At 50.2% G+C, this 27,112-nt stretch overlaps 2 protein-coding genes across 2 annotated transcripts in view; one reads left to right on the top strand and one right to left on the bottom strand.

The window, feature by feature from the left end:
- Positions 1–9,350, top strand: part of BOP1 (BOP1 ribosomal biogenesis factor) — a 101,209-nt gene extending 91,859 nt beyond the window's left edge. The window contains exons 13-16 of the mRNA XM_033078558.2: positions 3,572–3,860; positions 3,938–4,022; positions 6,935–7,042; positions 9,133–9,350. Coding sequence (XP_032934449.1) covers positions 3,572–3,860; positions 3,938–4,022; positions 6,935–7,042; positions 9,133–9,286 — 636 coding nt within the window. The 3' untranslated portion in view covers positions 9,287–9,350. The remainder of the gene's footprint in view (positions 1–3,571; positions 3,861–3,937; positions 4,023–6,934; positions 7,043–9,132) is intronic.
- A 1,885-nt stretch (positions 9,351–11,235) lies between these two features.
- MROH1 (maestro heat like repeat family member 1) overlaps positions 11,236–27,112 on the bottom strand; it is a 122,919-nt gene continuing 107,042 nt past the window's right edge. The window contains exons 34-42 of the mRNA XM_033071687.2: positions 26,058–26,195; positions 24,599–24,713; positions 23,175–23,321; positions 21,574–21,762; positions 19,599–19,751; positions 16,502–16,636; positions 15,120–15,222; positions 14,226–14,291; positions 11,236–11,593 (exon numbers count right to left, since the gene is read on the bottom strand). Coding sequence (XP_032927578.1) covers positions 11,508–11,593; positions 14,226–14,291; positions 15,120–15,222; positions 16,502–16,636; positions 19,599–19,751; positions 21,574–21,762; positions 23,175–23,321; positions 24,599–24,713; positions 26,058–26,195 — 1,132 coding nt within the window. The 3' untranslated portion in view covers positions 11,236–11,507. The remainder of the gene's footprint in view (positions 11,594–14,225; positions 14,292–15,119; positions 15,223–16,501; positions 16,637–19,598; positions 19,752–21,573; positions 21,763–23,174; positions 23,322–24,598; positions 24,714–26,057; positions 26,196–27,112) is intronic.

Here is a 27,112-nt window from a genome sequence, read left to right as displayed (position 1 = left end):
GGGATCAGCATTCCCGGGATCCAGGTGGGCTTGGCATTCCTGGGATCCCTGTGGGATTGGGATTTGGGTGGGGTTGGCATTCCTGGGATTTGGGTGGGATTGGTATTCCCAGGATTTGGGTGGGATCGGCATTCCTGGGATTTGGGTGGGATTGGCACCCCGATGAGCTCTGGGATCCCATTCCTGATCCCATCCCATTCACAATCCCATCCCGAGGAGCTCTGGGATGATCCAGAAGATTGGGATCTCAGGGTCTCACCCTGATCCCATTCCCAATCCCATCCCTGTTCCCATTTCCACTCTGAGGAGCTCTGAGTTGATCCAGAGGGTCGGGATCTCGGGATCCCATCCCGATCCCATTCCCATTCCCACTCCAGGGAGCTCTGGGATGATCCAGAGGGCTGGGATCTTGGGATCTCACTCCAATCCCATTCCTGATCCCATTCCCATTCCCGTTCCCATTTCCACCCTGAGGATCTCTGGGATGATCCAGAGGGTTGGGATCTTGGGATCTCACCCAGATCCCAATCCCATTCCTGTTCCCATTTCCATCCTAAGTAGCTCCAGGATGATCCAAAGGGTCGGGATCTCAGGATCTCACCCAGATCCCATTCCCAATCCCAATCCCGATCCCAATCCCGATCCCATTCCTGTTCCCAGCCGGTGACGCAGGTGACGTGGCACGCCAAGGGCGATTACTGGGCCTGGGTGGTGATCCAGAGGGTCGGGATCGCGGGATCCCAATCCCATTCCTGATCCCATTCTTGTTCCCATTCCCACCCCAAGATGCTCTGGGATGATCCAGAGGGTTGCAATCTCAGGATCTCACCCCGATCCCATTCCCATTTCTGTTCCCATTCCCATTCTCATCCTGGGGAGCTCTGGGATGATCCAGAGGGTCAGGATCTCAGGATCTCACCTCAATCCCATTCCCAATCCCATCCCTGTTCCCATTTCCATCTTGAGGAGCTCCGGGATGATCCAGAGGGTCGCGATCTCGGGATCTCACCCAGATCCTGTTCCCATTCCCATTCCCACCCTGAGGAGCTCTGGGATGATCCAGAGGGTCGCGATCTCAGGATCCCAATCCCGATCCTGTTCCTGATCCCATTCCCGATCCCAATCCCAATCCCGATCCCGTTCCCAGCCGGTGACGCAGGTGACGTGGCACGCCAAGGGCGATTACTGGGACTGGGTGGTGATCCAGAGGGTCGGGATCTTGGGATCCCAATCCCATTCCTGATCCCATTTCTGTTCCCATTTCCACCCCAAGATGCTCTGGGATGATCCAGAGGGTCAGGATCTCAGGATTTCACCCAGATCCCATTCCCATTCCTGTTCTCATTCCCATTCTCATCCTGGGGAGCTCTGGGATGACCCAGAGGGTTGGGATCTCGGGATCTCACGTGGATCCCAATCCCATTCCTGTTCCCATTTCCACTCCAGGGAGCTCTGGGATGATCCAGAGGGTTGGGATCTCATCCCGATCCTGTTCCCAATCCTGTTCATAATCCCATTCCCACCCCAAGGAGCAACAGGATAATTCAGAGGATTGGGATCTCATGATCCCATTCCCAATGCTGATCCCATTTCTGATCCCATTCCCACCCTGAGGAGCTCCAGGATGATCCAAAGGGTCGGGATCTCAGGATCCCAATCCCATTCTCGATCCCATTCACAGTCCCATCCCTGTTCCCATTCTAATCCTGAGGAGCTCTGGGTTGATCCAGAGGCTCGGGATCTCAGGATCTCACCCTGATCCCATTCCCGATCCCATTCCCAGTCCCGATCCCGTTCCCAGCCGGTGACGCAGGTGACGTGGCACACCAAGGGCGATTACTGGGCCTCGGTGGTGATCCAGAGGGTCGGGATCTTGGGATCCCAATCCCATTCCTGATCCCATTTCTGTTCCCATTTCCACTCTGAGGAGCTCTGGGTTGATCCAGAGGGTCAGGATCTCGGGATCCCACCCCGATCCCATTTCTGATCCCATTCCCAATCCTGCTCCCATCCTGAGGAGCTCTGGGATGATCTAAAGGGTCGGGGTCTTGGAATCTCAGCTAGATCCCATTCCCAATCCCATTCCCGATCCTATTTCCACCTTGAAGATCTCTGGGATAATCCAGAGGGTTGGGATCTTGGGATCTCACCCAGATCCCATTCCCAATCCCATCCCTGTTCCCATTTCCACCCCAAGGAGCTCTGAGATGATCCAGAGGGTTGGGATCTTGGGATCTCACCCTGATCCCATTCCTGATCCCATCCCTGTTCCCATTTCCATCTTGAGGACCTCTGAGATGATCCAAAGGGTCGGGATCTCACCCAGATCCCATTCCCAATCCCATTCCAGTTCCCATTTCCATTCTGAGGAACTCCAGGATGATCCAAAGGGTCAGGATCTCAGGATTTCACCTGAAACCCATTCCCAATCCCATTCCCACCCTGGGGAGCTCTGGGATGATCCAGAGGGTTGTGATCTTGGGATCTCACCCAGATCCCATTCCTGATCCCATTCCAGTTCCCCTTTCCATCCTGAGGAGCTCCAGGATGATCCAAAGGGTCAGGATCTCAGGATTTCACCTGAAACCCATTCCCAATTCCATCCCAATCCCATTCCCACCCCAAGATGCTCTGGGATGATCCAGAGGGTTGCAATCTCAGGATCTCACCCCGATCCCATTCCCATTTCTGTTCACATTCCCATTCTCATCCTGGGGAGCTCTGGGATGACCCAGAGGGTTGGGATCTCGGGATCTCACGTGGATCCCAATCCCATTCCTGTTCCCATTTCCACTCCAGGGAGCTCTGGGATGATCCAGAGGGTTGGGATCTCATCCCGATCCTGTTCCCAATCCTGTTCATAATCCCATTCCCACCCCAAGGAGCAACAGGATAATTCAGAGGATTGGGATCTCATGATCCCATTCCCAATGCTGATCCCATTTCTGATCCCATTCCCACCCTGAGGAGCTCCAGGATGATCCAGAGGGTTGGGATCTCAGGATCGCAATCCCATTCTCGATCCCATTCCCAATCCCATCCCTGTTCCCATTCTCATCCTGAGGAGCTCTGGGTTGATCCAGAGGGTCGGGATCTCGGGATCTCACGTGGATCCCAATCCCATTCCTGTTCCTATTTTCACCTTGGGGAGCTCTGGGATGATTGAGAGGGTCAGGATCTCAGGATCCCAATCCCATTCCCAATCCCATTCCCAATCCCGATCCCGATCCCATTCCTGATCCCAATCCCGATCCCATTCCCGATCCCATTCCCAGCCGGTGACGCAGGTGACGTGGCACGCCAAGAGCGATTACTGGGCCTGGATGGTGATCCAGAGGGTCGGGATCTCGGGATCCCAATCCCATTCCCGATCCCATTCCCGATCCCAATCCCGATCCCAATCCCGATCCCGTTCCCAGCCGGTGATGCAGGTGACGTGGCACGCCAAGAGCGATTACTGGGCCTCGGTGGTGATCCAGAGGGTCGGGATCTCGGGATCCCACCCCAATCCCATCATTCCTGATCCCATTCCCGATCCCAATCCCAATCCCAATCCCGATCCCGTTCCCAGCCGGTGACGCAGGTGACGTGGCACGCCAAGGGCGATTACTGGGCCTCGGTGGTGCGGAACCCCGGCGGCCGGCAGGTGCTGATCCACCAGAGCAGCCGGCGCTGGAGCCAGGATCCCTTCCGGAAGAGCCCGGGCATGATCCAGTGCGTGCAATTCCATCCTCTCCGCCCCTACTTCCTGGTGGCTTCCCAGCGCTCCGTGCGCATCTACAACCTGCTGCGCCAGGAGCTCACCAAGAAGCTGCAGAGCAACTGCCAGTGGATCTCCAGCATGGCCGTGCACCCCGGAGGTGAGCGCGGATCCCCGGGATCCCCAGGGATTCCCGGGATCTGGCGGGATCCCGCTGATCCCGGCGTTTTTCCCTAGGGGATAATGTGATCTGCGGGAGCTACGACAGCAAGCTGGCCTGGTTCGACCTGGACCTGTCCACGCGGCCGTACCGGCTGCTGCGGTGAGTCCTGGGATCGCTGGGATCCCTGGGATCCGCTGGGATTCTCCTGGGAGAATTCCTCAAAATTCCTGGCTCGCCGTGTGGGGCTGCACATCCCAGGTTTTTGTGGGAATGGAGCCCCGTGTTCCTTCCTTATCCCAGGTTGTTATCCCAAATTATTCCAGGTTGTTATCCCACATTTTCCTTCATTATCCCAAATTATCCCAGGTTGTTATCCCAAATTATCCCAGGTTGTTATCCCAAATTATCCCGGGTTGTTATCCCGAATTTTCCTGGGCTGTTATCCCAAATTTTCCTGGGTTGTTATCCCAAATTTTCCTGGGCTGTTATCCCACATTTTCCCTCATTATCCCAAATTATCCTGGGTTGTTATCCTGAATTATCCTGGGTTTTTATCCCAAATTATCCCGGGTTTTTATCCCAAATTTTCCTGGGTTGTTATCCCACATTTTCCCTCATTATCCCAAATTATCCCGGGTTGTTATCCCAAATTATCCTGGGCTGTTATCCCAAATTATCCTGGGTTTTTATCCCAAACGATCCTGGGTTGTTATCCCAAATTATCCTGGGTTTTTATCCCACATTTTCCTGGGTTGTTATCCCACATTTTCCCTCATTATCCCAAATTATCCCAGGTTGTTATCCTAAATTTTCCTGGATTGTTATCCCAAATTATCCCGGGTTTTTATCCCACATTTTCCCTCATTATCCCAGGTTGTTATCCCACGTTTTCCCTCATTACCCCCAGTTGTTATCCCACATTATCCAGGGCCGTTATCCCAGTTTTTCCTGGGTTGTTATCACCTGTTATCCCCCCATTATCCCGGGTCATTATCCCAGTTTTTCCCAGGTCGTTGTCCCGGTTTCCCCGGCAGTTATCCCAGTTTTCCCTGGGCAGTTATCCTGTGTCACTATCCCGGTTTTTCCTCTGTTCTCCTCCGTTATCCCATGTCATTATCCCATTATCCTGGTCTATCCCATGTCCTATCCTGGTCTATCCCAGTATATCCCGGTTTATCCCAGTTTATCCTAGTTATTCCCAGTTATTCCTGCTGTTATTCCTGGTTTATCCCAGTGTTATTTCTGGTTATTCCCAATTTATCCCATGTTATATCCCAGTCTATCCCAGTTTATCCCAGTATATCCCGGTTTATCCCAGTTATTCCGGTTGTTATTCCCATTTATTCCTGGCGTTATTCCTGGTTTATCCCAGTGTTATTTCCAGTTATTCCTGGTTTATCCCATGTCCTATTCTGGTTTATCCCAGTTTATCCTGGTCTATCCCAGTTTATCCTGGTTTATCCCAGTTATTCCTGGTGTTATTCCCAGTGTTATTCCTGGTTTATCCCAGTGTTATTTCTGGTTATTCCCAGTTTATCCCATGTCCTATCCCGGTCTATCCCAGTTTATCCCGGTCTATCCCAGTTATTCCGGTTGTTATTCCCAGTTATTCCCGGTGTTATTCCTGGTTTATCCCGGTGTTATTTCCGGTTATTCCCAGTTTATCCCATGTCCTATCCCGGTCTATCCCAGTTTATCCTGGTTTATCCCATGTCCTATCCTGGTTTATCCCAGTTTATCCCAGTTATTCCCAGTGTTATTCCTGGTTTATCCCAGTGTTATTTCCGGTTATTCCTTGTTGATCCCATGTCCTATCCCGATTTATCCTGCTTTATCCCAGTTATTCCTGGTGTTATTCCTGGTTTATCCCATGTCCTATCCCGGTTTATCCCGGTCTATCCCAGTATATCCCAGTTTATCTCAGTTATTCCCGGTGTTATTCCCAGTTATTCCAGGTGTTATTCCTGGTTTATCCCGGTGTTATTTCTGGTTATTCCCGGTTTATCCCATGTCCTATCCCGGTCTATCCTAGTTTGTCCCAGTTATTCCCGGTTTATCCCAGTTATTCCCGGTGTTATTCCCAGTTATTCCTGGCGTTATTCCTGGTTTATCCTGGTGTTATTCCCAGTTTATCCCGATTTATCCCATGTCCTATCCCGGTCTATCCCAGTTTATCCCGCTTTATCCCAGTTATTCCCAGTGTTATTCCTAGTTTATCCCACTGTTATTTCCGGTTATTCCTGGTTTATCCCATGTCCTATCCCAGTTTATTCCGGTCTATCCCAGTTTATCCCAGTTTATCCTGGTTTATCCCGGTCTATCCCAGTTTATCCCGCTGTATCCCAGTTATTCCCGGTGTTATTCCTGGTTTATCCCACTGTTATTTCTGGTTATTCCCGGTTTATCCCATGTCCTGTCCCAGTCTATCCCAGTTTATCCCAGTCTATCCCAGTTTATCCCGCTTTATCCCAGTTATTCCTGGTGTTATTCATGGTTTATCCCGGTGTTATTTCTGGTTATTCCTGGTTTATCCCATGTCCTATCCTGGTTTATCCCAGTCTATCCCAGTCTATCCCGGTCTATCCCAGTTTATCCCGGTCTATCCCAGTCTATCCTGGTCTATCCCAGTTTATCCCGGTCTATCCCAGTTTATCCCAGTCTATCCCAGTCTATCCCGGTTTATTTCCCAGACATCACCGCCGTGCCCTGCGCTCGGTGGCGTTCCACCGCCGGCACCCATCCCCAATTCCTGGTTATTCCCCGTTTATCCTGGTCTATCCCATGTCTTATCCCAGTTTATCCCAGTCTATCCCAGTTTATCCCAGTCTATCCCAGTTTATCCCAGTCTATCCCAGTTTATCCTGGTCTATCCCGGTTTATTCCCCAGGCACCACCGCCGTGCCCTGCGCTCAGTGGCGTTCCACCGTCGGTACCAATTCCCAGTTTTTCCCAGTTTATCCCATGTCCTATCCCAGTTTTTCCCAGTTTATCCCATGTCCTATCCCAGTTTTTCCCAGTTTATCCCATGTCCTATCCTGGTCTATCCCGGTCTATCCCGGTCTATCCCGCAGGCACCACCGCCGTGCCCTGCGCTCGGTGGCGTTCCACCGCCGGTACCCGCTGTTCGCCTCCGGCTCCGACGACGGCACCGTCATCGTCTGCCACGGCATGGTCTACAGGTACCGGGAGCGCTCCGGGGGATTTACGGGATCTGTGGGATTTACGGGATCTATGGGAGCTGTGGGATTTGTGGGATCTGTGGGATCTGTGGGATATGTTTATGGGATTTGTGGGATTTATGGGATTTGCAGGATCCGTGGGATCTGTGGGATTCATTTATGGGATTTACAAGATTTGTGGGATTTGTTTATGGGATTGGTTCCCGTTCCCGCTGTCACAATTCCCGTTCCCTTTCGGAATTCCTGTTTTCCCGGTGTCTGAGTTCCCGTTTTCCCACACTCACAATTCCCATTCCCTCTCTCACAATTCCAATTCCCGTTTTCCCTGTTTCACAATTCCCATTCTTTTCCCTCAGTGACATTTCCCGTTTTCCCACTGTCACAATTCCCATTTCCTCTCTCACAATTCCCATCCCCTGTCACAATTCCCATTCCCTGTCACAATTCCCATTTTCCCTCTCTCACCCTTCCCATTTTTACCTCAGTGACAATTCCCATTTTTCCTCCTTCACCATTCCTATTTTTTTCCCTGTAGTGACAATTCCCGTTTTCCCTCTGTCACAATTCCCATTCCCTGTCTCTCACCATTCCCATTTTTTCCCTCAGTGGCAATTCCCATTTTTCCTCCCTCACCCTTCCCATTTTTCCCTGCAGTGACAATTCTCCTTTTCCCTGTCTCACAATTCCCATTTCCTCCCTCACCATTCCCATTCCCTGACACAATTCCCATTTTCCCTGTCTCACCATTCCCATTTTCCCTGTCCCTCCCCAGTGACAATTCCCTTTTTCCCTCAGTGACAATTCCCGTTTGTTTCCCTGTCCCTCAGTGACCATTCCCATTTTTTCCCTGTCCCCCCTCAGTGACAATTCCCATTCCATTTTTTTTGTCCCTCACCATTCCCGTATTTTTGTCCCTGTCCCTCCACAGTGACAATTCCCATTTTCCCTGTCCCAGTGACCATTCCCATGTTTTGTCCTGGTCCCCCTGCAGTGACCATTCCCATTCCCATTTTCCCTGTCCCTCACCATTCCTGGTTTTTGTTTTCCCTGCCCCCCCACAGTGACCATTCCCATGTTTTTGTTTTCCCTATCTCTCACCATTCCCATTTTTTCCCATTTTTCCGGCAGTGACCATTCCCATTTTCCCTGTCTCTCACCATTCCTGTTTTTCCCTGTCCCCCTGCAGTGACCATTCCCATTCCCATTTTCCCTGTCTCTCACCATTGCCATGTTTTTGTTTTCCTGTCCCCCTGCAGTGACCATTCCCGTTTTTTCCCGTTTTTTCCATGTTGCCCCGCAGTGACCATTCCTGTATTTTCCCCGTCCCTCAATGACCATTCCCATTTTTTGTTTTCCCTGTCCCTCGGTGACCATTCCTGGTTTCTCCCATTTTTTCCCTGTCCCTCTGCAGTGACCATTCCCATTTTCCCTGTCCAAATTCCCATTTTCCCTGTCCTGCAGTCACCATTTCCATTTTTCCCTGTCCTGCAGTGACCATTCCAGTTTTTTCCCCTTTTTTCCCTGTCCCCCCGCAATGACAATTCCTGTTTTCCCTGTCCCAATTCCCATTTTCCCTGTCTCTCACCATTCCTGTTTTTCCCTGTCCCTCAGTGACCATTCCCATTTTTTTCCGTGTCCCCCCACAGTGACTATTCCCATGTTTTTGTTTTCCCTGTCCCGCAGTGACCATTCCCATTTAATTCCCGTTGTTTTCCCAGCAGTGACCATTCCCATTCCCATTTTCCCTGTCCCTCAGTGACCATTCCCGTTTATTCCCATTTTCCCTGTCCCCCCGCAGTGACTATTCCCGTTGTTTTCCCGGCAGTGACCATTCCCATTTTCCCTGTCCCTCAGTGCCCATTCCCGTTTTATTCCCGTTAATTCCCGTTTTTCCCCGGCAGTGACCATTCCCGTTTTATTCCCGTTTATTCCCGTTTTTCCCCGGCAGTGACCATTCCCATTCCCATTTTCCCTGTCCCTCAGTGACCATTCCCGTTTATTCCCGTTTTTCCCGGCAGTGACCATTCCCATTTATTCCCGTTTGTTCCCGTTTTATTCCCATTTTATTCCCGTTTTTTTCCCCCGGGCAGTGACCTGCTGCAGAACCCGCTGCTGGTGCCGCTCAAGGTGCTCAAGGGCCACGCGCCCGCGCTCGACCTGGGCGTGCTCGACGTCGCCTTCCACCCCCACCAGCCCTGGCTCTTCTCCTCCGGCGCCGACGGCACCGTGCGCCTCTACACCTGACACGGATCCCGCCGGATCCAACGGGATCCAACCGGGATCCAGCAGGATCCGCCATTGTCTGAGTTCACAGCTTTCAATAAAGGATTTTTTTAGATGCAATTCCAGGCTCTCTGTGTCTTGAATTCCCCAAATTCCCACTCCCTACACCTGACCAATCCAATGGGATCCAACTGGATCCAAGGGGATCCAACCGGAATCCAACGGGATCCGCCATCGTTGGAGTTCACAGCACTCCATGAAGGTTTTTTTTAATACAATTCCAGGCTCTTGGTGTCCTGAATTCCTCAATATTCCCACTCCCTACACCAAACATTCGTGGCTGGAATACGCCAGGATCTAGTGGGATCCAACCGGATCCAAGGGGATCCAACTGGGATCCAACCAGGATTGAGCAGGATCCGTCATCATTGGAGTTCACAGCTTTCAATAAAGGGTTTTTTTGGATGCAATTCCAGGCTCCCTGTGTCTTGAATTCCCCAAATTCCCATTCCCTACACCTGACCAATCCAGTGAGATCCAACCAGATCCAGCGGGATCAAACTGAGATCCAAGGGGATCCGCCGTTGTCAGAGTTCACAGCTTTCAATAAAGGGTTTTTTTGGATGCAATTCCAGGCTCTCTGTGTCTTGAATTCCCCAAATTCCCACTCCCTACACCTGACCAATCCAATGGGATCCAACTGGATCCAACCAGATCCAACCGGGATTGAGCAGGATCCGTCGTCGTTGGAGTTCACAGCGCTCCATGAAGGTTTTTTTTAAATGCAATTCCATGCTCTTGGTGTCCTGAATCCCTCAATATTCCCACTCCCTACACCAAACATTCCTGGCTGGAATACGCCAGGATCTAGTGGGATCCAACCGGATCCAAGGGGATCCAACCAGATCCAACCAGGATTGAGCAGGATCCGTCGTCATTGGAGTTCACAGCGCTCAATAAAGGATTTTTTTTAAAATGCAATTCCAGGCTCTTGGTGTCCTGAATTCCCCAATATTCCCATTCCCTACACCTGACATTCCCGGCAGGAATGCGCCGGGATCCAGCGGGATCCAACCAGATCCATTGGGATCTGCCACCATCGAAATTCCCAACGCTCAACAAAGGATTTATTTATTATGATCTTGGGCTCTTTGTGTCCTGAATTCCCCAATATTCCCATTCCCTACACCTGACATTCCCATGGTAATCCAAAGGGATCTCTGGGATCCAACAGGAGTCAACGGGATCCAACAGGATCCAGCAGGATCCAAGGGGCTCCGCCATTGTCGGAGTTCACAGCGCCCAATAAAGGATTTTTTGGGATGCAATTCCAGGCTCTTGGTGTCCTGAATTCCCCAATATTCCCATTCCCACATTCCCAAATATCCTACATCCCCCCCAGTGTCCCCATCCCCATTCCCACATTCCAGAAAATCTCGTCCCAATCCCATCCCCCCATTCCCAATGCATAGAAATTCCCAGGATCCACTGGAATCATTTTTTGGGGTGGAATGGGATCTGGGATAGGACCTGGAATGGGATTTGGGATGGGATCTGGGACAGGATTGGGAATGGGACCTGGAACTGGAATGGGATCTTGGATAGGATCTGGAATGGGATCTGGACCTGGAATGGGGTCTGAAACAGGATCTGGGATGAGATCAGAACTGGGATCTGGATCTGGAATAGGATTTGGGACAGGACCTGGAATGGGACCTGGAACAGGATCCGGGATCCGATCTGGATCTGGAATGAGATCTGGAATTGGATCTGGACCTGGAATGGGATCTGGGACAGGACCTGAACCAGGATCCCAATGGAAAAGCCAGAGTTGGGACACAGGGCAGGATCAGCCTGAAAATTCCCAGGTTTTCATGGAAGAATCCCTGGATCATCCCCATGGAGACACAGGTGGGGTCACCCCTTCCCACCCCCCAAATCCCAAGGAATCCCCGAATTCCAGAGCGGGATCAGGAGCCTAAAGCTTTATTTAAAAAGAGGTCTCTGTACAGGCTGGGAACTTTGGGAACGGATCCCGGATCCATCGGGAAGCAACCGGAGGGGTGGGATCGGCTCCGTCCCGAATTCCGGCCCTTTTCCCACTTTTTTTGCCCCCCGTGTCCAGGAAACCACCGATGTTCCCAAGGAAGAAAGTGCAGGAAGACTTTTCCCATGGATTGGGATCCCCCGGGGTATTGCTGAGCACATCCAGGAATTCCCGGAATTCCAGGAATTCTGGGATTCAGAGGAGGCGGACGAGGCGTCCCAGGGTCTCGGCCACCTTGATCCGCACGGCCGGAACGGGATCCTTCAGGAGCAGCTTCAGGGCTGGAATGGCAGAGCAGGGATTGGGATCAGGGATCAGGGATTAGGATCACGGTCAGGATTGGGATTGGGATCAGGATTGGGATCAGGGATCAGGGATTGGGATCAGGGTCAGGATTGGGATTGGGATCAGGATCAGGATCAGGATCAGGGGCAGGGGCAGAGGCAGGATTGGGGTGAGGATCAGGATTGGGATCAGGGATCAGGGACTAGGATCAGGGTCAGGATCGGGATCAGGATTGGGACTGCGATCAGGATTGGGATCAGGATTGGGATCGGGATCAGTTTCAGGGGAAGAGTAGGATTGGGATTGGGATCAGAACTGGGATCAAAATCAGAAGCCAGATTGGGATCAGAATCAGAATTAAGATTAAGACGAGAATCGGGATTTGGATCGGGATCAGGATTGGGATCAGGGGACAAATGGAATTGGGACCAGAAATAGAATCAAGATTGGGATCAGAATCGGGATTTGGATTGGGATCAGAATTGAGATCGGGATCAGGAGAGGAGTGGAATTGCAATCAGAATTGGGATCTGGATTGGGATTCAGGATCAGGACTGGGATCAGAACTGGGATCAGAATCGAGATTGAGACCAGGATCAGGGATTAGGATCAGGATTCAGATCAGGATCAGGACCGGGATCAGGAATTTGGATTTTTGGGATCATCCTAAATCCTTAATTTTAATTGTTTGGGGTCATCCTGTGCCTTCACTTTTAATTTTAGGCTTTTTGGGATCATCCTGAGCCTTTCCTTTAAATTTAAATTATTTTGGGATCATCCCAAGCATTTAATTTTAATTTTTTGGGATCACCCCGAGCCCTTAATTTCAATTTTAATTTTATTTTTTTCCCCCTTTTCTCCCCTGGAACCTTTCCCTGTCAATCCCCAAACCCCGGCTAACGACAGGAACAAAATCCTCTTTTTTTTGGGAAAACAATCCATGAAAATTCCCCAAGATCCAGCAAATCTGGGATTTTTGGGATGGGGGGCTTGGAATCTCCTGAAGGCCCTGTTGATCCAGAGAAACTGGAATAAATCTCATGCAAAAAATCGGGATTTTCCCTCTCCCAACCCCCAATCCCAAACCCTGGAGCAGCTCCCGGGAGCCGGGATCGCATCCAGGATTTTTTTTCCAAATTTTTTCCTTGTTTATCCCAAATCCTTTGGGATTTTCCCTCATTTCCAGGGGGGATTGAAACCCCCAAAAATTCCCGGAATTCCGAACAAATTCCAGCTTCTCCCCCCCCTTTTTTTCTTCGGAGCAGAAGGGAAAAGCGACTTTTTCCCTTTTTTAGAGTTTTTTGTGGTTTTTTTTGGAAAGCTCGGGAATTTTCCGGGCTCAGCTCCACGGGATGAGGTCAGAGAGGGAAAAAATCCCTGAAATCCAGGAAAGTGAGATCAGCCCTGCAGGGATCCAGGAGGGCCCTTCCCGGGAGGTTCGGGTCCCTCCGGACACCAAATCCCGCAATTTTCCACCCCAAAATCCCAAACATCTGGAAAAAATGGGGGTTCCCTAAAAATGGGGCTTTTAGCCCTAAAAATGTGGATTTTTTCCTCTGAAAATGTTATTTTTTGCCAAAAAATGGGGGTTATTTTCCCCTAAAAATGTTTTTTTTCCCTTAAAAATGTTATTTTCCCCCTAAAAATGGGAATTTTTTTCCCTATGAAATTGGATTTTTTTTCCTCGAAAAATGTTAATATTTTTCCCCTAAAGATGGATTTTTTTTTCCTTAAAAATGGGAATTTTTTTTCCCCTTAAAATGTGGGGTTTATCGCTAAAAATATTTTTTTTCTCCCCCTAGAAATGGGAATTTTTCCCCCTAGAAATGTGATTTTTTTTTCCTGAAAATGGGGTGTTTTCCCCTAAAAATGTGTTGGGGTTTTTTTCCCTAAAAATGTTATTTTTTCCCCCCCTAGAAATGGGAATTCTTTCCCCTGAAAATGGGATGCTTTCCCTTAAAAATGTTTTTTTTTCCCTAAAATTTTTTCCCCTAAAAATGGAAATTTTTTTACCCCTAAAATGTGATTTTTTTTTCCCTTAAAAAGGGAATTTTTTTATCCTCAAAATGTTTCTTTTTCCCTCTAAAAATGGGAAATTTTTTTCCCCTGAAAATGAGAACTTTTTTTCCCTAAAAATGTTATTTTTCCCCTAAAAATGGGGATTTTTTTTCCCTAAAAATGTGTATTTTCCCTAAAAATGGTGGTTTACCCCTAAAATGGGAATTTTTTTCCCTATAAATGAGAGATTGGCCCTAAAAATGTGGAATTTTCTCATAAATTGAAGTTTAGATCCTACAAAACGCAGATTTTTTTTTTCCCCCTCCAAAAATCAGGAATTTGGGGGATTTCAATCATTGCAGGGATTTTGGAAATTTAAGGAATTTCAAGAATTTGGACAATTTGGGAAATATGGGGGATTTGGGGAATTTTGAGAATTTTTGAGAATTTTGAGAATTTTGAGAATTTTGAGGATTTGGAGATTTGGGGGATTTTGGGGGATTTTGGGAATACTGAGAATTTATGGATTTGGGGAATCTGGGAATTTAGAAATTTGGGGAATTGGGGATTTTGGGGATTTATAAATTTGGGAATTTTGGGGATTTGGGAATTTTGGGAATTTCCCCCCACCGGAGATGAGCTCATCCAGGTCCACCTGCTGTCCCTGCTCCTCGTCCATGTGCAGCACCAGGAATCCTGCAGGGAATTCTGGGATCAGGGACGGAAACATTCCCCAAAAAATCCCATCCAAAGATCCCAAAACTGAACAAAAACAGCTCAAAAATGTCCCAGGATTGATGTCACCTCCTGGTGACAAAAGCCACCACCATGACCCCAAGCGGTGACAACACCCAAATCCACCTGGGGACAGTTGTGGGGTCACCAGAGACCCCAAAACCTTCAGAATTATCCCAAAAAATGCCCAAAATCAGCCAAAAAAACCCCAAAATCCTTGGGAACCCTGAGGATTGATGTCACCTCCTGGTGACAAAAGCCACCACCGTGACCCCAAGAGGTGACACCACCCAAGTCCAACTGGGGACAGGTTTGGGGTCACCAGAGACCCCAAAACCCCCAAATTATCCCCCAAAAAAACCATCAAAACCACCCAAAATCCTTGGGGACCTTCAGGAGTGATGCCACCTCCTGGTGACAAAAGCCACCACTGTGACCCCAAGCGGTGACAGGACCTGGGGGCAGGTTTGGGGTCACCAGAGACCCAAAAATCCCCCTAAAACCGCACAAAATCATCCCAAAATGTCCCCAAACCAGTCCTAACCCCCTTGGGAACCTTGAGGAGTGATGTCACTCCTTGGTGACAAAAGCCACCACTGTGACCCCAAGCGGTGACACCACCCAAGTCCACCTGGGGACAAGTTTGGGGTCATCAGAGACCCCAAAAACGACCCCAAAATCCCCCCAAAATGCCCTAAAGCCACCCCAACCCCCCCAGGGACCCCCGTGGCCGGTGCCAGCCCGGGTGGCAGTGCCACCGCGGTGTCCCCGCGGCTGTCCCCTCCTGACCGATGAACATGGCCGCCGCCGCCCGCAGCTCCCGCCAGGGGCTCTTGAAGTAGAAGAGGTTGGTGGAGAGGAGGCGGCTCAGCAGCGCGGGGTGCGCGCGCATCTGCGGGGACACGGGGACATTGGGGACATTGAGGGGACATTGGGGACATCGAGGGGACATTGGGGACAGTGGGGACATTGGGGACATTGACAGGATTTGGGACATTGGGGACATCGAGAGGATTGGGGACATTGGGGGATTGGGAACATTGGGGACATTGGGGACATTGGGGACAGTGGGGACAGTGGGGACATTGGGGGATTGGGGACATTGGGGACAGTGGGGACATCGAGGGGACATTGTGGGGATCGGGGACATTGATGGGATTTGGGACGTTAGGGACACTGGGGACATTGGGGACATTGGGGGGACATTGTGAGGACAGAGGGGACATTGGGGACATCGAGGGGACATCGAGGGGACATCGAGGGGATTGGGGGGACATTGGGGACACTGAGGGGCATTCCCACATGCCAATGTCCCAATATCCCAATATCCCAATATCCCAATGTCCCAATGTCCCAATATCCCAATGTCCCATATCCCAATGTCCCAATATCCCAATGTCCCAATATCCCAATATCCCAATGTCCCATATCCCAATATTCCCATATCCCAATATCCCAATGTCCCAATATCCCAATGTCCCATATCCCAATGTCCCAATGTCCCAATATCCCAATATCCCATATCCCAATGTCCCAATATCCCAATGTCCCAATGTCCCAATGTCCCAATATCCCAATATCCCAATGTCCCATATCCCAATGTCCCAATGTCCCAATATCCCAATCCCAATATCCCAATATCCCAATATCCCGTATCCCAATATCCCAATATCCCAATATCCCATATCCCAATATCCCAATATCCCAATATCCCAATATTCCAATATCCCAATATCCCAGTATCCCAATGTCCCAATGTCCCAATGTCCCAATATCCCAATATCCCAATATCCCATATCCCAATTTCCCAATGTCCCAATATCCCAATGTCCCATATCCCAATGTCCCAATATCCCACATCCCAATATCCCAATGTCCCAATGTCCAATATCCCAATATCCCAATATCCCAATGTCCCAATATCCCAATATCCCAATATCCCAATATCCCAATGTCCCAATATCCCAATATCCCAATATCCCAATATCCCATATCCCATATCCCAATATCCCATATCCCATATCCCAATATCCCATATCCCAATTTCCCAATATCCCAATATCCCATATCCCAATATCCCAATATCCCATATCCCAATTTCCCAATATCCCAATATCCCAATGTCCCAATATCCCCATATCCCGATATCCCGATCCCGATCCCATTCCCACCAGGAATTTGCAGACGTCGTTCAGGAATTCCCCGTAGTGCAGCCCCCGCTCTTCCCGCAGGTGATTCCCGAACATTTCCCGGAGCTCCTCGCAGCCCAGGCTGGGCCCGCACATCCGCAGGGCGAACTTGCACGCCTGGGAAAAACCGGGAATGCCAGGAATTCCAGGGAATTCCGCACAGGGGGGATCCCCAAATCCCTGGGAATTCTTCACATGGGAATCCCCTGAATTCCTGGGAATTCCACATGGAGGAATCTCCCAAATTCCCAGGAATTCCACATGTGGGAATCCCCCAAATCCCCGGGAATTCAATAGAGGGGAATCCCCCAAATTCCCCAGAATTCCACATGGGGGAATCCCCCAATTTCCCAGGAATTCCACATGGGAGGATTCCCCGAATTCCTAGGAATTCCGCATTGGGGAATCCCCCAAATCCCTGGGAATTCCACATGGAGGAATCGCCTAAATTCCCAGAAATTCTGCACAGGGGAATCCCACAAATCCCTGGGAATTCTGCATGGGAAATCGCCTGAATTCCACGGAATTCCACACAGGGGAATCCCCCAAATCCCCGGGAATTCAGTAGAGGGGAATCCCCCAAATTCCTGGGAATTCCACACAGGGGGAATCCCCCAATTTCCCAGGAATTCCACATGGAGGAATCTCTGAATCCTCAGGAATTCCACATGGGAGGATCCCACAAATCCCTGGGAATTCCACACGGGAATCCCCCTGGATTTCCAGGAATTCCACATTGGGGAATCCCCTGAATTCCCAGGAATTCTGCACAGAGGAATCCCCCAAATTCCTGGGAATTCCACACAAGGCATCCCCCAAATCCCCAGAAATTCCACACAGGGAATCCCCTGAATTCCTGGGAATTGCGCATGGGGAAATTCCCCAAATTGCCCCGAATTCTGCATGGGGGAATCCCCCAATTTCCCAGAAATTCCACATGGAGGAATCTCTGAATCCCCAGGAATTCCACATGGAGGAACCCCCCAAATCCTCAGGAATTCCACATGGGGGAATCTCCCAAATCCCCAGGAATTCAGCACAGCACAATCCCCCAAATCCCTGGAAATTCCACATGGGGGAATCCCCTGAATTTCCTGGGAGTTCTGCACAGGGGACCCTGGGAATTCTGCCTGAGGGAATCCCCCGGATCCCTGGGAATTCTGCATTGGGGAATCCCCCAAATCCCCGGGAACTCAGCACAGCAGAATCCACCAAATTCCCGGGAATCCTTATGGGGGAAACCACTGAATCCCCAGGAATTCCACACGGAGGAATCCCTTTGGAATTTCACACAGAGGAATCCCACAAATCCTCAGGAATTCCACATGGGGGAATCCCCCAAATCCCCAGGAATTCAGCACAGAAGAATCCCCCAAATTCCTGGAATTCCTTATGGGAGAAACCTCTGAATCCCCAAGAATTCCACATGGAGGAATCCCTAAATCCCAGGGATTCCACATGGAAGAATCTCCCAAATTCCCAGGAATTCCACACGGGTGAATCGCTGAATCCCCAGGAATTCCACATGGGAGGATCCCCCCAAATCCCCGGGAATTCTGTAGAGGGGAATCCCCCAAATTCCACGTGGGGGAATCCCCCAATTTCCCAGGAATTCCACACGGGAGAATTCTCTGAATCCCCAGGAATTCTGCATGGGGGAATCCCTCAATTTCCCAGGAATTCCACACGGAGGAATCTCTGAATCCCCAGGAATTCCACATGGGAGGATCCCCCCAAATCCCCGGGAATTCTGTAGAGGGGAATCCCCCAAATTCCACGTGGGGGAATCCCCCGAATTCACAGGAATTCTGCATGGGAGAATCCCCTGAATTGCCAGGAATTTGGCCTGGAGGGATCCCCAAAATCCCTGGGAATTCTGTGCAGTGGAATCCTACAAATCCCCAGAAATTCCACACAGGGAATCCCCCAAATTTCTGGGAATTCTGCATGGGGAAATCCCCTGAATTCCCAAGAATTCCACACAGGGGAATCCCCCCTGAATTTCCAGGAATTCCACACGGGAGCATTCCCCAAATCCCCAGAAATTCCACACAGGGAATCCCCTGAATTCCTGGGAATTCTGCATGGGGAAATTCCCCAAATTGCCCTGAATTCTGCATGGGGGAATCCCCCAATTTCCCAGAAATTCCACATGGAGGAATCTCCCAAATCCCCGGGAATTCAGCACAGCACAATCCCCCAAACCCCTGGAAATTCCACATGGGGGAATCCCCTGAATTTCCTGGAAATTCTGCACAGGGGACCCCGGGAATTCTGCCTGAGGGAATCCCCCGGATCCCTGGGAATTCTGCATTGGGGAATCCCCCAAATCCCCGGGAACTCAGCACAGCAGAATCCACCAAATTCCCGGGAATCCTTATGGGGGAAACCACTGAATCCCCAGGAATTCCACACGGAGGAATCCCTTTGGAATTTCACACAGAGGAATCCCACAAATCCTCAGGAATTCCACACAGAGGAACCCCCCAAAATCCCCAGGAATTCCACATGGGGGAACCCCCCAAATCCCCAGGAATTCAGCACAGAAGAATCCCCCAAATTCCTGGAATTCCTTATGGGAGAAACCTCTGAATCCCCAAGAATTCCACATGGAGGAATCCCTAAATCCCAGGGATTCCACATGGAAGAATCTCCCAAATTCCCAGGAATTCCACACGGAGGAATCTCTGAATCCCCAGGAATTCCACATGGGAGGATCCCCCCAAATCCCCGGGAATTCTGTAGAGGGGAATCCCCCAAATTCCACGTGGGGGAATCCCCCGAATTCACAGGAATTCCACACAGGAGAATTCCCCAAATTCCTGGGAATTCCACACAAGGAATCCCCCAAATTCCCCAGAATTCTGCATGGGGGAATAGTCCAAATCCCCAGGAATTCCACACAGGGAATCCCCTGAATTCCTGGGAATTCTGCATGGGGAATCTCCCAAATCCCCAGGAATTCTGCACAGGGGAATCCTCCAAATTCCGGGAATTCCACATGGAGGAACCCCCAAATCCCTGGCAATTCCACTTGGGGGAATCCCCTGAATTTCCCGGGAATTCCCGGAATTCCCACCTTGACCACGTCCGGCTGCGGGTCCTGCAGGTGCAGCAGGAGCGTCACCAGCCCGTTCAGGACCTGCTCCGAGAAAACCTCGGAGTCGGAGCGGCCGAAGCGGGAAAGGTTCCCGAAAAGGACGATGGACGAGTGCCGGAGCTCGGGGTGTTCCTGGGAAAACGGGGAAAAACGGGAATCACGGGGAGAAAAATCCCGAAATCCCATCCTGAGATCCCAAAATCCAATCCTGTGATCCCAAAATCCTGTCCTGTGATCCTGAAATTCCATCCTGTGACCCCAAAATTCCATCCTGGGATCCCAAAATTCCATTCTGGAATCCCGAAATCCCATCCTGGGATCCTAAAATCCAATCCTGTGATCCCGAAATTCCATCCTGGGATCCCAGAATCCCATCCTGTTATCCCAAAATTCCATCCCATGATCCCAAAATTCCATTCTGTGATCTGGAAATCCCCATTCTGGGATCCCAAAATCCTGTCCCAGGATCCCCAAATCCCATTCCTTAATCCCAAAATCCCATCCTGTTATCCCAAAATCCTGTCCTGTGATCCTGAAATCCCATCCTGTGATCCCAAAATTCCATCCCATGATCCCAAAATTCCATTATGGAATCCTGAAATTCCATCCTGGGATCCCAAAATCCAATCCTGTGATCCCGAAATTCCATCCTGGGATCTCAAAATTTCATCTCGTTATCCCAAAATCCCGTCCTGTTATCCCAAAATCCCATAATGGAATCCTGAAATCCCATCCTGTTATCCCAAAATCCCATTATGGAATCCCGAAATTCCATCCTGAGATCCCAAAATCCTGTCCTATGATCTCAAAATTCCATCCTGGGATCTCAAAATTTCATCCCGTTATCCCAAAATCCCATCCTGTTATCCCAAAATCCCATCCTGGGATCCCGAAATCCCCATCCCAGAATTCCCACCATCCCAGTCCTGTTGTCCCCTAAGTCTGAGGCACAATCCCAAAGGGACAAATCCAACGGGACAATCCCAATTGGATCATCCCAATGAAATAATTCCAATGGGGAAAATCCCAATGGGGAAATTCCAGTGGAACAATTCCAGTGGGAAAATCCCCATGGGATAATTTCCCAATGGGAAAATACCAGAGGAATAATCCCAGTGGGATGATCTCAATGGGACAATTCCAATTGGACAATCCCAATGGGAGAATTCCAATGGGGAAATTCCAATGACAAAATCCCAATGGGAAAATCCCACTGGGAACGATCCCAATGGGAAAATCCCAACTGGATGATCCCAATGAAATAATCCCAGTGGGGAAAATCCCATTGGGGAAGATTCCAGTGGAACAATTCCAGTGGGAAAATCCCCATGGGCCAACCCCAATGGGACAATTCCAGGGGGAGAATTCCAACAAGAAAATCCCAGTGGGAAAAATCTCAGTGGGAGAATTCCAATGGGACAATTCCAGTGGGATCATCTCAATGGGACAATCCCAGTGGGAAAATCCCAATGGGAAAATTCTGAAGGCATAATCCCAGTGGGACAATTCCAAAGGGAAAATCCCAGTGGGGAAATTCCAATGGGAAAATCCCGAAGACATAATCCCAGTGGGACAATCCCAATGAAACAATCCCAAAGGGATAATTCCAACAGGACAATTCCAGTGGGAAAATCCCAATGTGAAAATCCCAGTGGGACAATCCCAATGGGAAAATCCAGACAGGAAAATTTCACTGGGAAAATCCCAGTGGACCAATCCCAAAGGGAAAATCCCAAAGGGACAATCCCAATGGACCAATCCCAGTGGGAGAATTCCAACAGGACAATCCCAGCAGGACAATCCCAATGGAACAATCCCAATGGGAAAATCCCAGCAGGACCCTCAGCTTGGACGAGGATCCAGAAGAAATCCCATCCCAAGGGATGAAAATCTGGGATGGGGGGGGATGAACCGAGCCCATCCCAGCCCCATTCCCAACTCCTGGAATGCTCACGCTGTCGAAGAAGGGCCGGATGCGGATGGCGACGCGGAGCAGCGTGGAGTGCACGTCCCGCTGCTCCAGGTGATCCAGGATTTTGGAGAGGCTGGACATGGCCTCCAGCGCCAGCCGATTGTTGGGATCGTCCTGGTCGTCCATGCCGTGCACCATGGAGGCCAGGAGCTGCGCGCCGTGCCGCCGGATCTGCCGGGAAAAACGGGATCAGGGTCGGGAATGACCGGGATAACGGCTGGGAAATACCGGGATAACAACTGGGAAAAACCGGGATAACGGCCGGGAATTATCAGGATAATGGCTGGGAATAACCGGGATTGGGGACGGGAAAATCTGGGATCAGGGACAGGAAAAATCAGGATCATGGTCAAAAAAACCAGGATTGGGGATGGGAAAAACTGGGATCAGGGTTGGGAATAACTGGGATAATGGCTGGGAAAAACCGGGATAACAGCTGGGAATTACCGGGATCATGCCCAAAAAAAACCAGGATTGGGGATGGAAAAACTGGGATCAGGGCTGGGAAAAAACGGGATAATGGTCAAAAAAACACCAGGATTGGGGACAGGAAAAACCAGGATCAGGGCCAGGAAAAACCGGGATTGGGGATGGGAAAAATCGGGATCAGGGTCAGGAAAAATCAGGATCATGGCCAAAAAAAAAACAGGATTGGGGATGGAAAAACCGGGATCAGGGCTGGGAAAAAACGGGATAATGGTCAAAAAAAACCAGGATTGGGGACAGGAAAAACCAGGATCAGGGCCAGGAAAAACCAGGATTGGGGATGGGAAAAATCGGGATCAGGGCCAGGAAAAATCAGGATCATGGTCAAAAAAAACCCAGGATTGGGGATGGGAAAAACTGGGATCAGGGCTGGGAAAAACCAGGATCATGGCCAAAAAAAGCCAGGATTGTGGTCAGGAAAAACCAGGATAGGGAGGGAGATGGGAATGGGGGTTTATCCCAGAGAAAATTGGGATTGGAAGGGTCCAGGAGGAGTTTGGGATTTGTTCCTGAGGGGGAAAGGGATGAGGAAAGAGGGAACGGATTAAAATTGGGATTTTTGGGAATATTGCACTGGAATTTGGGAAAAACAGGGATTTGGTGGGTCCATGGTTGGGAAAAATGGGGGTGGGAAAAGTGGGAGTGGGAAAAAACAGGAAACGGAAATTGGAATGGGAATGGGAAAATTGGAATTCTGGGAATTCTGGGAATTCTGGGAATGAGAAAAGGAAATCGGAAATGGGAATGAGAAAAATGGGGATTCTGGGAATTTTGGGAATGGGAAAAGCACTAGGGATAGGAATGGGAAGAATGGGAATGGGAATGGGAAACAGAAATTGGGAATGGGAATTCTGGGAAATCTGGAAATTCTAGGAATGGGAAAATATGTGAATGGAATGGGAGTAGGAAAAAGGAAATTGGGAATGGGAATGGGAATCCTGGGACATCTGGGAATCCTAGGAATGGGAATGCCCATCCCACAAAACCTCATCCCGATATTTTTGGGAGAATCCCGAGCAGGAATCCATTCCCAAATGTCCTGCCCTTCCAGTTTTCCCTCCAAATCCCAAATCCCAAATCCTGGGAGCTGCTCCCACCTGTTCCGGGGATCCCGAGGCCACGTTCCCGAGCCCCCGGAGCGCCAGCACCCGCACCAGGAGGCAGGAATCCTTTTCCAGAGCCGTCAGCGCATCCAGGAGCGGCTCCAGCAGGAGCAGGTCGTTCACCACCTTGTGGTTGAGGAGCTGGAGAAGGGAAAAAACCTTGGGATATGCCCGGAAAAACCTCGGGATACGCCAGGAAAAACCTCCAGGGTCAATGAGGGAGGAGCTGGAATTCCCAGGAATGGCCGCGGTTGGAGCCGCTCTGGGATAATCCAGGGAAAACTCAGCCCTGGGTGGGATTTGGGGGAGCTGGGATGGTGATGGAGAAGAAATTTGGGAATTTTTGGATAGATTGGGGTCTGGAAAGCCACTCTGGGACTGGAATTTTCCCTCATCCCGTGGATCTGCTGGAATTCGCTTTTCCTTCCCCTCAGCTCTGGCAGGAATTGGAAACCCTCCGAGATCCAAGCACGCTCCAGATTTTGGGATGGGCTCCAGGAGCAGTTGGGAATTTGGGATGTGGGATGGATGATGGATGGATGGATGGATGGATGGATGGATGGATGGATGGATGGATGGATCCATGGGATTGAAGAATAGACAGATCCAGGGAGGAACAGATCCATGGATGGATGGATGGATGGATGGATGGATGGATCCATGGGATTGAAGGATAGATGGATCCAGGGAGGAACAGATCCATGGATGGATGGAAGGACAAATCCATGGATGGATGGATCCATGGGATTGAAGGATGGATCCATGGGATTTAAGAATGGATGGATCCAAGGGATTGAAGGATGGACAGATCCATGGATGGACAAATCCATGGATGGACAGATCCATGGTAGAATGGATCCATGGGATTGAAGGATGGATGGATCCACAGATGGACAAATTCATGGACAGATCCATGGATGGACAGATCCATGGTAGAATGGATCCATGGGATTGAAGGATGGATAGATCCATGGATGGACAAATCCACAGGATTGAAGGATGAACAAATCCATGGACAAATCCATGGATGGATGGATCCATGGTAGAATGGATCCATGGGATTGAAGGAAGGACGGATCCATGGACAAATCCACGGATGGACAGATCCATGGATGGACAAATCCATGGATGGACAGATCCATGGTAGAATGGATTAATGGGATTGAAAAATGGACGGATCCATGGACGAATCCATGGATGGATGGATCCGTGGATGGACGGATCCATGGATGGACAGATACATGGGATTGAAGGATGGACAGATCCATGGATGGACAGAGCCATAGTAGAATGGATTCATGGGATTGAAGGATGGGTAGATCCATGGACAGATCCATGGATGGACAGATCCATGGATGGACGGACCCCTGGATCCACGGACAGACACCAGCCGGCCATTCCCGCGTTTCCCGGCTCACCTCGGCCAGGAATGCCGTGCTGGTCACCCTCTGGCACTCGAAGACGCTTCCCAGCTCCGGGATGAGGCTCCGGACGATCGGCGGCAGCCGGGGCCCGCAGAGCCGAGCCATGGCCCTGTGTGGGAACAGCACTCGGAATTCTGGGAATCCCAAAAATCCCTGTCCCCAGGCAGGACATCACCCAGCATGGAAAACTGGGATTGACCCTCAGGGAAGGAGCTGGAGAATCCCAGACACCTCATCTGGGTTTTTTTGGGATGAGTCGCTCTGGAATTCTTGGGAGGTTCCCCAAAAGTTGGAAAATCCCAATCCCAACCTGGATGATCCCTAGCACTCTCTGGCAATGGGAATTTCCTGGGAATGCTGAGATGGGATACTCCAGGAATCCCAGGGATGCAGCAGGAAAAGGGAGGAGTTTTCCATGGGAAATTTTGGGATCCCACTGAAGCGGGGAGGGAATGGTGGGAAGGGAATGAGCCCAGCTACAGGAATGTGGGGAAATGCGGGATGGATGGGAAATGGTGGGATTGGAGATAATGGGAATTCCAAACTGGGATTGGAGACTCTGGGAATTCCAAACTGGGATTGGAGACACTGGGAATTCCAAACTGGGATCGGAGATAACGGGAATTCTGCAGTGGGACTGGAGATAACAGGAATTCCAGAGTGGGACTGGAGACACTGGGAATGCCAAACTGGGATTGGAGACATTCGGAATTCCAAACCGGGACTGAAGACTTTGGGAATTCCAAACTGGGATAGGAGACATTTGGAATTCTACAGTGGGGTCAAAAATACTGGGATTTCTGTAGCGGGATCCAAGACACTGGGAATTCCAGAGTGGGATCAATGGCACTGGGAATTCCAAACTGGGACTGGGGAGAGCGGGAATGCCACAGTGGGACTGGGAACACTGGGAATTCCCCAGTGGGATCAGTGATGGTGAGAATTCCACAGTGGGATCAACGACATTGGGAATTCTGCACTGGGATCAATGACACTGGGAATTCCAGAGTGGGATCCATGACATTGGGAATCCCATATTGGGATCAACAACTCTGAGAATTCCACAGAGGGAACAACAAGACCAGGAATTCTGAGGAGAGATTGATAAAACTGGGAATTCCACAGTGGGATCAATGACACTGGGAATTCCAGAGTGGGATTGGAAACATCGGGAATTCCAAACTGGGATCAATGACACTAGAATTCTGCAGTGGGACTGGGGACACTGGGAATTCCAAACTGGGATTGGACACATTGGGAATTCCACAGTGGGATCAATGGCAATGGGAATCCCATTTTGGGATCAACAACTCTGGGAATTCCATATTGGGATCGGAGACACCAAAATTCCAGTTCCAGCTGCACCCACCCCACCACATTCCCAGGAGAAAAACAATCCCATCCCACCCCAAAATCCCAGAAATCCCCGGGAAGAGACCCCAGAATTCCCTACCCAGCCAGGAGAGCGATTCCATCGTGGTGCCGCTCGGGAATTTCCATCAATTCCCAACCTCCGGAATTTCCCACATCCCGCACGACGTCGTCGTTCCCGGCCCGCACCAGCATCGCCTGCAGCGTCTCCACGGCACAGCTGGAAAATTCGGGATTTGGATCAGGTTTGGGATTGAGTTTAGGACTGGGATCCACATCTGGATTGGATTTGGGATTAAAACTGGGATTGAGTTTGGATCTGAAATTGGATCTGGGGTGGGGTTTTGGATTGGATTGGGATTGGGACTGGATTTAGGATTGGGATTGGATTTGGGATTTGGGATTGGATTTGGGATTGGATTGGGATTGGGATTGAATCTGGGACTGCGTTTGGATCTGAGATTGGATCTGGGATTGGATTTGGGATGGGAATGGTTTTGGGATTGGATTTGGGATTGGGAATGGATTTGGGATTGGGTTCAGGACTGGATTTGGGATTGGATTTGGGATTGAACCTGGGATTGGATCTGGGATTGGATTTGGGATTGGATTTGAGACTGGGTTCAGGATTGGATTTGGGATTGGATTTGGGATTGGATCTGAGATCGGATTTGGGATTGGATTTGAGACTGGGTTCAGGACTGGATTTGGGATTGGATTTGGGATTGGATCTGAGATCGGATTTGGGATTGGATTTGAGACTGGGTTCAGGACTGGATTTGGGATTGGGATTGGGTTTAGGGTTGGGACTGGGATTGGATCCGGGTTTGAGCTTGGGTTTGGGTATGGAATTAGATCTGGGATTGGATCTGGGGTTGGATTTGGGAATGGATCCAGGACTGGATTTGGGATTGGATTAGGGCTTGGAAATGGGCTTGGACTTGGATTTGGGACTAGATTTGGAATTGGATTTAGGATTGGGTTCAGGATGGGATAAGGGATTGGATTCAGGATTGGATTCAGGACTGGATTTGGGATTGGGTCTGGCTCCCTCCCCAAGGGAATTCCATGCCCGGGGACGCCGGGAGTGCCGGAGCTGGAGCCATCCCAGCACACCAGGAAAGGGATCCAAGACAA

Source organism: Catharus ustulatus, chromosome 1 (genome assembly GCF_009819885.2).
Source record: "Catharus ustulatus isolate bCatUst1 chromosome 1, bCatUst1.pri.v2, whole genome shotgun sequence".
NCBI classification, from domain to species: domain Eukaryota; kingdom Metazoa; phylum Chordata; class Aves; order Passeriformes; family Turdidae; genus Catharus; species Catharus ustulatus.
Note: the sequence above shows the minus strand (reverse complement) of the source record. Positions and strands in the feature narration are given on the sequence as shown.